Source organism: Phaenicophaeus curvirostris, chromosome 16 (assembly GCF_032191515.1).
Source record: "Phaenicophaeus curvirostris isolate KB17595 chromosome 16, BPBGC_Pcur_1.0, whole genome shotgun sequence".
In the NCBI taxonomy this organism is placed as follows: domain Eukaryota; kingdom Metazoa; phylum Chordata; class Aves; order Cuculiformes; family Cuculidae; genus Phaenicophaeus; species Phaenicophaeus curvirostris.
Window position 1 is genome coordinate 2,767,188 of NC_091407.1, and position 12,782 is coordinate 2,779,969.

Genomic DNA, 12,782 nt, shown 5'->3' on the forward strand with positions numbered 1-12,782 from the left:
GATTTATAGCTATGAAAGTTTTGGGTGATTATTGCCTTTTGACTCTATTCTTTTTATTTCTTCTTTTCAATCCGAATATCTTCTGATTCTAATAAACTCTAGAAGAAATGTCCAGACTTTTGAAGATATGTTTCTTACTGATATCAATGAATCACGCCGAGATTACACACAGTCAGAACTCTGAAGGTAAGATGAGAACTCCTGTATGAGGGATGTGGGTTTTGTTGATGGAAAAAGCTGTGTGTAGTAAAATAATTGTAGTATAGGTTAATAACTATGAGCATATTCTCTGCTCTGTTGACGCTCAGCTAAGAATTTAGCCAAAATTGCTTATTGTTTAACAACCTTTTATTTTCACTGTTATTCTGTAAATACATTTAGAACAGTCAATTATCAAAATGTCATTGAATTATATAAATAAATTATATGTGTTTATATATAGTTTCTGTCACTGCATACATGTATTTTTGTATACACAGTTGAACGATAAAACATTAAATCGACTTTTAGTAACAGGTTAATCTTTTACAGATTTGCCTCCATTGTTACACAAAGCTGTGGTTAGTATATTTATTTGATCTCTCTACTAACATTTTATATTATAATCTAAAAATAATGATTTATTACATATATTGACCATTTTTTTCCTTAGGAGGAAGTTATAACTGGGAAATACCTGAATGGTAATGTACAAAATTATTCCCACTTATGATTCTAAAAAAAGTTAAAACTTCATGTCTCACCATAACTTTTTGTTCCATTTTTCATGTGCAGCCCTCCTTGATATACTTCATTTTCAAAGGTAATGTACTACTCTCAGCATCTTGATTTTTTCAGTTTTATCTTGCACTTCAGATATGATCTGTTTCATTTCCACAGAGATGGGAACATTATGGAGAGAATGAAATTGGTACATATGATTACTTGGATTTAGACCCTCTGTGAGGAGTATTTCCTCTAAACAGGGAAAAAGCTGTTTTTCACAATAAAGCAAAAAACACACATGGAAGGAGGCTGAGAATAAATATCTGCTACAGTTTTCAAAAGTTTTGATAATTAACTTTGTTAATTTGTTTCAGAATGGCTTCCTAAGAAAATTAGGTGCAGTTCCAGCTTTCTGTCCATCTCCTTTTTTCTCCTTCTCCATCCCCCTCCTGTCCCCCTTTCTCCAGCTCCTGGTGACTTTTCAATTATTTGCTAATTTTGTCTAAATTTGAAAGAGCACTATAAGCCTCAAAGGCAATTCCACTCCTGCATATTTTGAGAAAATCAATGGCTGTGTGAAGAAGACACGCTGAAATTAATGACCCTGCTGGGGGAGAGGCAGCAGACATTAGTCACTGCACTTCCCTTATAAAAGCAGATCAGAACAGGCATTATGGGGTGCCAGAAAGCACACCTAGAGCTGCAGACGATCCACAGCAGAGCTCGTGTCGTGCCTGGAGATGGTACTAATAGCAACACGTTGGAAAACTGAGATTATTCTGGGTGGTCGCGGAGTCAGATGAAAAAAAACTAATTAATTCCATTCCTCATTGAACCATGTGTTTTCATTACATTAAATGGGTCAGCTATTAATCTGGTAAGGCCAGAAAGCTGAATACTCATGTCATTATGGTATTAGTAGCAGGGTTTGCTTTTCTTATTCTTCTTTTGTCTTGTAATCTGCTATTTTGCATCTTATATTATTTTACTGGCATTTTTGGTGCTGTTTTCTGTTACAGTTCTCATGTCTGGACAGCAGATACGCTTGCAAAAGTCATGGCGTATTTTCAGGCCCAGGAAGTCATGTTTACTCTTAGCAGCCTACAGGTTTGTGCTGTTTAAAATGCATGAGAAATTTTATTTTAAAAGGAATTTAAAAAAAGAAACCTTATCTGTTTTCAATAATAGAGATAAGTAACAGATCTACAGTGTAGCAGATCAGTAGGGAACAGGAATAGGCCTTTTGGCTGTCTTTTCCCCCTAAGGTTGCAGGAGTATACAAGGCAGAAATAGTAATAAAGATCTGTTTTCCTTTCCCTCTGGTGGAAAGTAGAACTGAGGAGTTTTCAGGCTCTGCAGTTCTTTATGAATTGAGTGTATTTGCATGCTGTTTCTCCACAAAATTGCAGGTTTCTCCCAGATTTTGACTGTGTCTGTAGTTTGCTCTGCTTCTGATGGAACAAGAGGCTCCAGAGCATCCTACAAAACGCAGCCTCCTTTTAAAGCTCCTCTGAACTCTGTTTTTGCAAGTTATCACTGTGGAAGTGGTAGAAGAAGAAGTCATTATTCTTTATCTGTGGTCCTAATGATTAGTAATGAGCTGGTTTAGGTGGAGCTGTACCCTGCGAATCAAACCCTAACACACACACACACACACACACACAGAGCGCTTGAACCTTTATCCAAGCTCTGTTTCACTGTCACAGCTCAGCCAAACTTGCACAATTCTAACACTGCCCCTTGCCACTTAATTGGATTTATTAATGCTTTAAGGCTGTAATCTGACCCCGACTCCCTGGACAACAAGGACTGAACTATGTTAATGTTTGTTGGTGGCGATGCAAGCTAAGCAAAGACAACAAGGAACAGTTTCAACTCTGATTCTAAGTTCCAAACTAATTCTGAAATAATTTGGTCAGGAATTAGGAGGGATTTTATTCCAGTCTGGTTCTAATGAGCCTTACAGTGCTTTCTGTTCCAATGTTGTAATTCCCCTTAGATTTTCAAAACAGGTACGAGATTGTTAACTGGTAATGCAGGTTGACATGAGAGAGAATATTTTTGTCCTACAATCCGGTGCAGACTTTTCCTCCCATCTAATTGCACGTTTCCTTCCTTTTTTTAAGTAATAATAAATGCACACGGTACCTGATTTTTTTTTAGCTCCTTAAAAGTTTCATTTTCATGGCTCTGCTGCATGAAGCAGAAAAGCATTATTACCTTTGGTTTATGATGTGAGAAACTGAGGCATTTGTGTTAAACGGCTCGCTGGAGAGGACTTGCTCATGAAGCCAAGAATAGGATTTAAAAATTACTGTTTTTCAGAATTGCATTTAGATTATTTTTGTTTACAGTTTGTGTTGAGTATAGTTATTGTAGTCCTTGACAACACAGACAGTACAGGAGCTAAGCACTTGTCTCTCCTTAAGTGGTGATTTTCAGGAAATAAAAGATGCCCCTGGTACAGTAGTACGAGCTTTATGTGTATTTTGCATATTTTTCTATACTTCAGATGTCCATTGAAAGTTACCTGAAGAACCTTTTATACCAGCCTAGGCAACTACTATCTGAATTTCAACAGCTTGATCAGCAGCAGTTCCAAATTGCTTTGAAGTATCTCTTCAGCAGCAGAATGGACCATCTTGTAAGTCACTTTGCTCTTGTGAAAAAGAAAAGCTGTTGTCAATGGTTTAGATAAATGAGAAAGGGACGGACTGGGGCTTTCGCAGCGCACACCGTGCAGTTACCTAGCTGGCTTACGTTAGATTCCAGGAGCTTCTCTCCTTAGGTTGGACTTAACTTCATGTAATTCTTAATGTTTAAAAGTTTGGTGTCGAGTCAAAGGCAGTTTTCTGGTTTCTCTCCATAACGGTGGAGAGAATTGCTCCTCCAGAGAATAATTTACCTTCCTATACAAGTATCTAAGGTAGATAGGACCAATTGTTCTTGGGGAGTACCTGCTTCTCCTCGGAGGCTAGAAAGAGAGCCAAGATGAGTAAAGAAGGTGGAATTAGTTATCTTGCTAATTCGTTATGGAAGCACACAAGCAAATTGTTAGGCAATTTGGATAGCATCGTTTGCTTGCCTCTGTGATGTGTTCCTTACGTGACTCATCTTAGAAATCTTGCTTAAAGTCAGTGAGTGGCACCCAGGGAGGATCTCCCCTGCAGAGGGATCTCTGCTGCAGGAGTGGGATCGTGGCCTGGTGTGAGGGAGCACTTGGCATCTTCCCTGCTGGGAGGAAGGGCTCCAGCGTGGGTATCGCCCAGGGGCTGGAGATCAGTCTGAGAGAATGGGAAAGCGTTTCCCCAGACATGAGGTGACTGCCAAGAGCAAACACTGCCTAATCCACTGTTCAAACAACGGTGGCGCAGTTCCTGCTGCCAAAGCACACAGTATAGGTGTGCGGCGTGCACTGGGAGCCAGGGCAGTGGAGCATAAGCCCTTTCAATAAACTGCACGTTTCACCTTCTCAAACAGCAGATCAGCCTGGAAAATAGCAGCTCAGAGCAGGCTGTCCTAGACGCGTCGACTCGTGAGACAGAGCAACCTAATAATCCTTCATTCCCTGGGCTTGGTTCTTTGATGTTACCTCATATTCTGGAGGGGATGTTTGTAGTAATGGCTGCAAGAAATACTGTGTGGGAAAAGGTCCGTTCTAGGGATGTCTGCATACTAAATTGTGTATGAAATAATATCAATTCAATTCTAATATCCTTTCATTTTTCAGTAACTAATTCGTTCATGAGAGGACATGTTATAACTTCAGCCATTTGCTTTATTTTTCTGGTTTTCATATTTCTTTGCCAAAAGATTCGGGCTGGTCTCTGGCCAATGCAAATAAGGAAATACCTGAACTAATGCAACCAGGCAGTATTTTGCAGCTATTTTTCATGAGAACAGCACCACATCTTTTTGTAGAGCGCTTTCTGTCAGGCCCCAAAATGAACAATGTATTGAATTAATCAAAGAGACATTTTTTTAACCCTTTGTTGATTGCAGAAAATAGGAAATATTATTCTTGATTGGTACAAGACTAGAGAGAGAATTTTTCAAAGCCCAGGGGTGAACAGGACCTTGTTCCATATAACACTGGACAAATGCTTTCTGGCTCTGAGTGCTTTGGACTGTGTGGATATCCTAAGCCAGGTTTTGCGCATGTCAGCGGTGAACTATCTCCAACCTGATGTCATCGGGAGCCTCCCAAACATTCTGCCTGAGGATGCCTTCAGAAACTTGTAAGCCATTTATTTTCCAGACACAGTCAATACTATGTAGTATTTGCTGACTGAAAAGAGGTTACTATATGCTGTCAGTCTGTTTCAGATGTAGCTTTCTGCCTACATCTTGGTCTTTCTAAAAACATTTCTCCATGTGTGTTATTTTAAAAAAGGTAAATAGTTAAGTCATTAGGGAACTAACATGGACTTGTATCACTCAGATCAACAGTATTCAAGGACCTCTATGACAGAACCCCAGCAAATACACAGAGAGCTCTGTATGGCTGGATGAAGCAGATTCTACAAAAATCCTATAACATGAGTGGTATGTTATCTACCATGTGTTTTCTTATTGCTTATTGTGAGAGAAAAACAGACAGCAAAAGGCCTATCCATCATATTGAATTGTTTACCAAATTTAACAGGTCTGTTTAAGAGTAGCACTCTTGAATACCTTTGCTCCAGAATACAGTAAACATCATATATTTGTTATTCATGGCAAATAGTTCTCCTAAGATGCTTGCTGTTCATCGGTTCTGCACGGGGCTATACACAAAGGTTCTGTACTCAAGTCTGTTTTCAAGACTTAAATAGGATAGAGTTGTCAGGTACTCTGCAGAAACGTTGTTCACTTCTGAACTCCTATTCAGACTAGAAAAATAGATCCATCTCACAATACGTTAGCCAGTGCACTATTTAAAAATACAAAATAAATGCAGGATGTTGTGAAAGTTCTACTGGATGTGACACTGAGTCGCTTGGAAAAGGGATGAAACCAAAATTCATTAATTTTGATTTTATGCATTTTGTCACATCTTGTTAGTGTGTCTTAAACAGCTGTGCCGCAGCGGGGACAGTGCAGGACATGCTCCACGAGAGGGCTGTAAAGCAGCAGCAGCACTGATGCATCAGAGCCAGTGTTTGGGTTTCACTGAACATCCCAGCAATGCTGTCCCAGGAGCATTTTAGATTTTTAGATGTGTATGTTCTTCCTCTTTCTCTGGAAATCAAAGGCAAAATGCACACTTAACTTCAGTGGAGCTAAATCTGGCTCCTGGGACTTCTGCTGTTTCAAAATATCAGAGTAACCCGTTAAGTTGTAGAGAGGAAGTTGCTGCTGCTGCTGTGAGGAGTTGTTACTGCCAGAGTGTTACTGGGGAAGCAAAGATGCAGAGCGTGCCAGGTGATACGCAGCAGTCCTGGGGAAATCCCACAGCACCAGGCATCTTGGGTTGTGTCTGAAATGTGAGCGAACCCTCAGTTTGTGCAGGATCACCCCACTCAGGAGGGCGCTCCTGAAGGCTTTGGGTGTGGACTGATCACCAGCCAGCTCTGGTAGCGGGAGCTGCAGAGCCGAGCAGGCACGGTTGGCCGGCTACCAACATCCAGGCTGGCAAGTCTAAAGCTCACTCAAGTTTATCTGCATGCTACAGGTCACAGCACAGATTGTGGGACAACAGAAGAGTCCTGCGACAGTCTGGTTTAACCACTTTAACTTTGTATGTGGGTAGCGCTGGAAACCCCTGGCAAAGGGATCAGCCCTCTGGAGAAGCCACGTCTTCCTCACTGAAGCTCAGCGGGAATGAAGCTTGGAAGAAGCGCCATATCTGTGGTGCTTATGGGGCCACCATACAAGGATTTTTGCTGGTTTTGGTGACAGAGGGCTCATCGCTGTGTCTCTGTCATGCCTGGAAAAGTGCAGACGGCTTTCCGTTCGCACTGCCCCCCCTGCTCTGTTGCTCACCTGGGTGAGCAGGTGACACGTGTGGCTTCTACAGCTGAGAGTCCAATCTTGCAAGAATTTTTTTTTGTCACTCAGCCAATTTTCACTTTTCATATATTAAAACCGCTGAGGTGTTTGGAGATGAAGCACCCCGGTAGCCCTTGCCAAAACAGGAGGCTGTAACACTTGAATTTCTTACCTTATTTAAGAATAACAAAACAGTTTTGGGGGGTCACGGCTGGTAACTGCAAGTCTGTTCTGCTAAAGGCCACAGCCAGCAGCCTTAAATTGTGCTAGGTTTTGTTTAACTTTTCTGTCCTGTCTTTCAACTCTCTTAATGTTCCTGGTAATGGGAGGTAATAGCACTTTTGAAAAAAGAGGCCTGACAGGTCTACAGGGAACATCGTCTTGTCTCAGTTGAGGAGCTTAGATCTGTGTTTTCAAAAAAATCGCTTAATAGAGTTCTGCAGCTTCTGATATCTATAGACTGGGATTTTTCAGATACTAAAAACTCTTCAAAGTGCTCTGATGATTTTATTTTAACAGAGTTGTGAGTATCGGCACCGCTAAGGAAAATGTTTGGAGTTATCACACACTGAGCCATCCAGCTTATGACACCTTAGAGAAAACATTGTCTTTGTGGCTCAGGGTATTCACCACATCCATAAACACTTTTTTCTCAGGGATATTTAGATCTTTATTTCATATTCAGTCCTTGGGAGAGCGTTAATAAATCAATAACATTTTTAACTGTTATGTGGTACTTCGTGTTTTTTGCCAACCTATTTCTGTATAGGGATATGAATGATATGAATGATTTTTCGTTCTCTGTTATTGCTGTTGCATATTGCTGAATTAAATGGTATCATCAATAGCTATATATAAGATGTATAAAGCGTTACAAAGTATCGTGCTTCCCTGATGTTCTTAAATAATATACTTGATTAGGAAAACTGAATTAAAAAGATGCTGCTCCATATTTAATACTAGTGGTTTAATTTTTCCTGTCCCACACTTTATCCATTTTCTGTTTTGGCAACCTAAAACATTACTTATTTTCATATGGGGAAATTTGAGACATTTGAAATGCTATTTCATTTTCATTAAAAAAATCTATGAGCTCATAAAAATGTGGTGCTAAAATCTAGCCAATATAGGGGACCTGACTTGCTCTGCTAAGGATTTTTATGATTTGCAGATGTTTTTTATATTATTTACCAATAACAGTATACTGGGTGCAATGCATTTGAAAAATAATGAGTTTCATTACATTGTAGTGAGTATTTATTTGTACAAAACAGAGTTCAATGAATCAACTTCTTGGGTCAGTGCAGAAGTCTTATGGATTTTGGGAAGGTATATGGTCCATCTCCCGTTAGAAGAAATTCTGAAAATTAGTCTTAATGAAGTAAGTACCAAAATTCGGTTGGATATATCATTGTCAAGTGATGTCAGCTACAAACAATATGAACATAAATGCAACTTAAACATGAAAAAGAAGTTTATATATTTAAATTTCTTAAATGTAAAGTGAATCCAAATCCGTTGTCACCTAAATATTCTTCTTAGAATTTGTAAGTGCCTATCATTAATATGTAATTATCTATATCACACTTCTGTGACATGTACTGATGGGACCAGTGACAAAAGACTCTCAGATTACATGACAGTTTGATAGAGAGTCATTCACTCAGCTTTGTCTTAAAAAATACTTTATTGTCCAAATCTATCTTCTCCCTTTCTCTATAACATGGAGTTCATTAATTTAGAGTGTCAAACATATTTTGTTAGATATAATAATAATATAATAACCCCGATGCATGATTTTGTATTGGTCAGATGAGAGTGTTCGTTAGCTATGACAATGCGACAAAGCAGTTGGATGCAGTGTATGATATCACACCAGAGCTTGCTCAAGCTTTCCTGGAAAGAATAAACTCATCAGGATTTTATATGAGAAACACTTCAACTATCTACAGGCAAGACTGCTTTACTTTTTCTTTTATGTCTGTGTGTGGAGAGAACTAATAAATAAGGAGGAAAGAGAGGAGCAATAAGTAGCTGATGAAATTATTGATGTGGCATAGCTTTCTCCTTCCAGCAGAAAAATCTAGGCTGAAATCCAACCCTGTTTAGCAACAATGAAGAATTGGTACTTTATGAGTTTTTGGAGGTGTGCCTAATTAGCTAATGCTTTGTCTCCTACTCCACAGTGAGGGGTTGTCTGTAGTGTTAGTAGGAAGATTGAGGCAGGATCTGGGTTCTCAGTCAAAGCTCCATCACATTGTACAGGACAGTAATAAAATTAATTGGGATAGTAGGGCGTGAGTTGCCTTGGCTGTTTGGGTCGCAGAAGGTGGAGGTGTTTGCTGGGATTCATTTCATTTCATCTCAGATTGAATCTGAGCTCTTGCCACTCAGGACTAAGAGTGGTTTTTAATTGACATAGATGTTACCAAAGAGGTCACAAAGTGAAGAGGTATAAAGCCTGCCCTGCTGTTGTCTTTGTCCTGCAGGGCAGAGATGAGCTACGTTCAAACACATGTGTCTGCGATGTGTGTAAGCAGGAACCTGCATTTTCAAGGCAGTCAGATTAACACTGAACTTACTTCAATAATAAAAACTAAAATAAGCTGTTCTTACTCATAAGTACACAGAGAGCGCGAGCTATCTGTGAGAAAGTGCTGTACTCCACATTTGCATTTACGCTGTCTTATAAATGGATGTATTTAGTCCCAAGGCACCACTGCCTGAAGTTATTTGTAGTCTCCTTTGGGAATACCTTGGAGCTTTAAACTAATGGAGAACATGCTTTATGGCTTGAGAGCTCCTGTCATTATTGCAATGTAACTCACTGACTTCCATGAAATATTGGTGATTGTCGGAGGTGTAAGCAAGAGAAGACTTATGCCCACACTCTAAATTTCAATGTCAGAAATCTTAAAAATGATTTTACCACTCACGGGAGGTGCCACATTGTCAAAGATGAGAGAAATTTCATGCTCCATAATCCTTAATATATTCCATTTTTACAACACACTTATTTTATATTACTCGTTTTAACCATACTGATGATTTAAATGCACTTCTGCTTTTAAGAAGTGATATTATTTGTTGCTACTAATCCCAAAGGAGAGGAAGAGCTCTTGGTGGCTATGCAATAATGCATCAGAAGGTAATTATTTGTTATAAAAATGCTGTTATAGATGTTTCTTTGATTTTTATACTAGTTTGATGATGTCGCATGAATTCAGATGGGCTGCTGAAGCAGTATTTTGTTATATTGCTAAGCAGTTTGTTGTTGAAAGACTAGAGGAACTAAAAGCTAAACCTTTCTGTGCTGCAGAATTTTACTGGGTTTGTGATAGTGCTGCAGCGTCGTCCTGCTACAGAGAAATTCATCACTATAAAGCGAGAGAGTCATACGCAATTCAGACCTTTCTTTACAGGGCTGCAGGTCACGGCAGTAAATAAGCACGAGGCTCAAGTCTGAAGGCTACCTACAGCCAGCACTACCCTTAGTGGCAGAAATACTTCTCTCCACCACGAGTGGCTGCGGTTGCGCTTTACAGAGGTTAATGGAAATACTGACTTAAATTTTGCAGCATGGGTACTGTGAAGAAACGTGACTTCCACACCTAGTTCACAGTGCTGCCTCACAAACTGCTGTCCTGGCACATCTGAGACTGAACCTCCACACGTTCGCTTCTAACCAGTGTTGAATTGGACAGGTCTCCGTCCAGTCGTATGTTTGATATGAAATACAGTTGGCTTTGTTTAAACCTGCAATGATAAAGAGGCATGTGATGCTGTAGCTGCTGCGCTGACACATGGATGAGTTCTGTCGCATGTGAAATCCAAGCAGGATTTAGGGTTCAAAACTAACTCAGCAAGCCACTTGTAGAGACTTAGTAGCAGTCCTCCATCCCTTGCAAAGTGGAGATTATACTGCAAATGGTTTAGTGTTTGACAGGAATGGTTGGACTCGATGATCCGGTGGGTCTCTTCCAACCTGGTTGTTCTATGATTCTATGAAATTCTGCCAAGGGTAGTGGATTCATTAGCTGGGAAAATTCAACGATGGAGAAACGGAACCAAAAAAATTGAATTTTTGACAGCACAAGCAATCTGCATAGAGTTCAGCCAGATACAGGGAACAGTGTGTATGTTTCATGCCCCACTTTCAGGCTATGTGGAGTTTTAAGATTGCAGTGTAAGGCACTGCAGTGTAAGACAAGCAGAAATTACTTCAGTTTCAAGCACAAGCAGGCTATTATACCATACTATATTTCAGTTTCCTGAGAGTGACACCTTTTATGTCAGAAGTTAGCTGATGTATTTCTTCTATACAGGCTGGGTCTTTTGGTCTGCTTTTATGATGACATGGAACAGATGGATGCAGCTGTGGCCCGGGCTTTACTTCATCAAATGATTAAATGCAGTCAGTTGAGAGGTTTCCAGGCTGAAGTTCAGAAGGTGGGTACAGTACTTGTTCTTCTTGCCTACCTATTGTGGTTTAACCCCAGCAGGCAACTAAGCCTCACACAGCCACTCACTTGCTCTCCCCGCAGTAGGATGAGGGAGAGAAACAGAAGAGTAAAAATGAGAAAACTCGTGCGTTGAGATGAAGACAGTTTAAGAGGTAAATCAAAAGCTGCGCTCACAAGCAAAGTAGAACAAGGAATTAATTCACTACTGCCCATCACCTAGGAAAGCAGGGCTCCATCACATATAAGGGTTACTTGGGAAGACTAACACCATCACTCCAAACGTTCCTCCCTTCTTTCTTCTTCCCCCAACTTTATATGCTGAGCATGACACCATGCGATATGAAATACCCCTTTGGTCAGTTGGGGTCAGCTGTCCCAGTTGTGTCCCCTCCCAGTCCCTTGTGCATCCCAGCACTCGCTGCTGGGGTGATGGAGGAGCAGAAATGGCCTTGACTCTGTGCAAGCACTGCTCAGCAGTAACGAAAACATCTCTGTGTTATCAACACTCTTCTCATACCACATCTGAAAACCAGCAGCTGCTGGGAAGAAAAATAAATCTGTCCCAGTTGAACATAAATATCACTTGGCAACAACTAAAACAATATGTGTTATCAACATTATTCTCAATACTAAGTCCAAAACACAACAGCTACTGGGAAGAAAATTAACTCTATCTCAGCTGAAATCAGGATAATAACCTAATCCTGAAAACAGAGAAGGAGGAGGGACTCTTCTTGAATATGGAAAGAAAAGACTGAAAAATTACTGGTATGTAAGAAATAAGTGGAAATAGTTCTCAAGCATATAATAATAAAGAATAAAAGCCCATTTTGGTGTGGTGTTGGTTTTGTTTTTTTGCAGTGCTCATTCTTTTCTCATTCTATTTCCTCCTGTTCGAAATTCTTTTCACAACTGTGGTTTTATATTTGAATTTTTATGAGTATGTGGTCACTAAATGATTGCCAATACCTATTCCAAAAACTCCAGTTAAACTTTTGGGTGATAATGGAAATTGATTCTTGGCACGTTTTTATTTTCCCATCTGCTTTTTTTGTTTACTTTAGCTCAAATCTCAGCTCCTGAACATTGCCATGCAAAACCAGACGTTGAATGATATCCTTGGATCTCTGTCAGATGCTGTAGTTGGACTAACTTCAAGTCAGCTGGAATCTTTGTCACCTGAAGCGGTGCATAATGCTATTGCAACATTAAACCAAGTCTCGGGGTGGGCAAAAAGCCAGGTCATGATACTGTCCAGTAAATACCTCTCTTATGAAAAGGTACCTCTGATAACATCTTTCCTGCCTTTTAAAAGTGAAATGACTTTTTCTTGATGATAGTCATAGATTTTGCGACGTTTAGTACAAAACTTCTTTTTAGGACTGTTAGTGGTCTGAAAAACGTTGTTTAAATCAAATAAACGTGTCCAAGACGATACCTCCCAAAGTAATTTTCCGATAACAGAGAAAATGGCTATTTGTATGTGGTAGCTGTATATACTATATTGTCTGTGTCACTGCCCTAAACAGAATTTGCATGATCAGAGATCCCAGACTACGTAGTCAAATAGAAGGAATTGGGGTCCTCTCTGAAGCTGCAAAAAAAGGAGCCTCTTAGAAAATTGTCACATTTGTTCCCTGGAAA

The 12,782-nt window shown here is 39.8% G+C and overlaps 1 protein-coding gene across 1 annotated transcript in view; it reads left to right on the top strand.

The window, feature by feature from the left end:
• OTOA (otoancorin) overlaps positions 1–12,782 on the top strand; it is a 38,452-nt gene that overhangs the window by 2,721 nt on the left and 22,949 nt on the right. The window contains exons 2-13 of the mRNA XM_069869858.1: positions 106–186; positions 532–560; positions 653–683; positions 775–802; positions 1,725–1,812; positions 3,218–3,349; positions 4,708–4,943; positions 5,147–5,250; positions 7,950–8,056; positions 8,488–8,627; positions 11,001–11,124; positions 12,203–12,418. Of these exons, the coding sequence (XP_069725959.1) occupies positions 106–186; positions 532–560; positions 653–683; positions 775–802; positions 1,725–1,812; positions 3,218–3,349; positions 4,708–4,943; positions 5,147–5,250; positions 7,950–8,056; positions 8,488–8,627; positions 11,001–11,124; positions 12,203–12,418 (1,316 nt within the window). The remainder of the gene's footprint in view (positions 1–105; positions 187–531; positions 561–652; positions 684–774; positions 803–1,724; positions 1,813–3,217; positions 3,350–4,707; positions 4,944–5,146; positions 5,251–7,949; positions 8,057–8,487; positions 8,628–11,000; positions 11,125–12,202; positions 12,419–12,782) is intronic.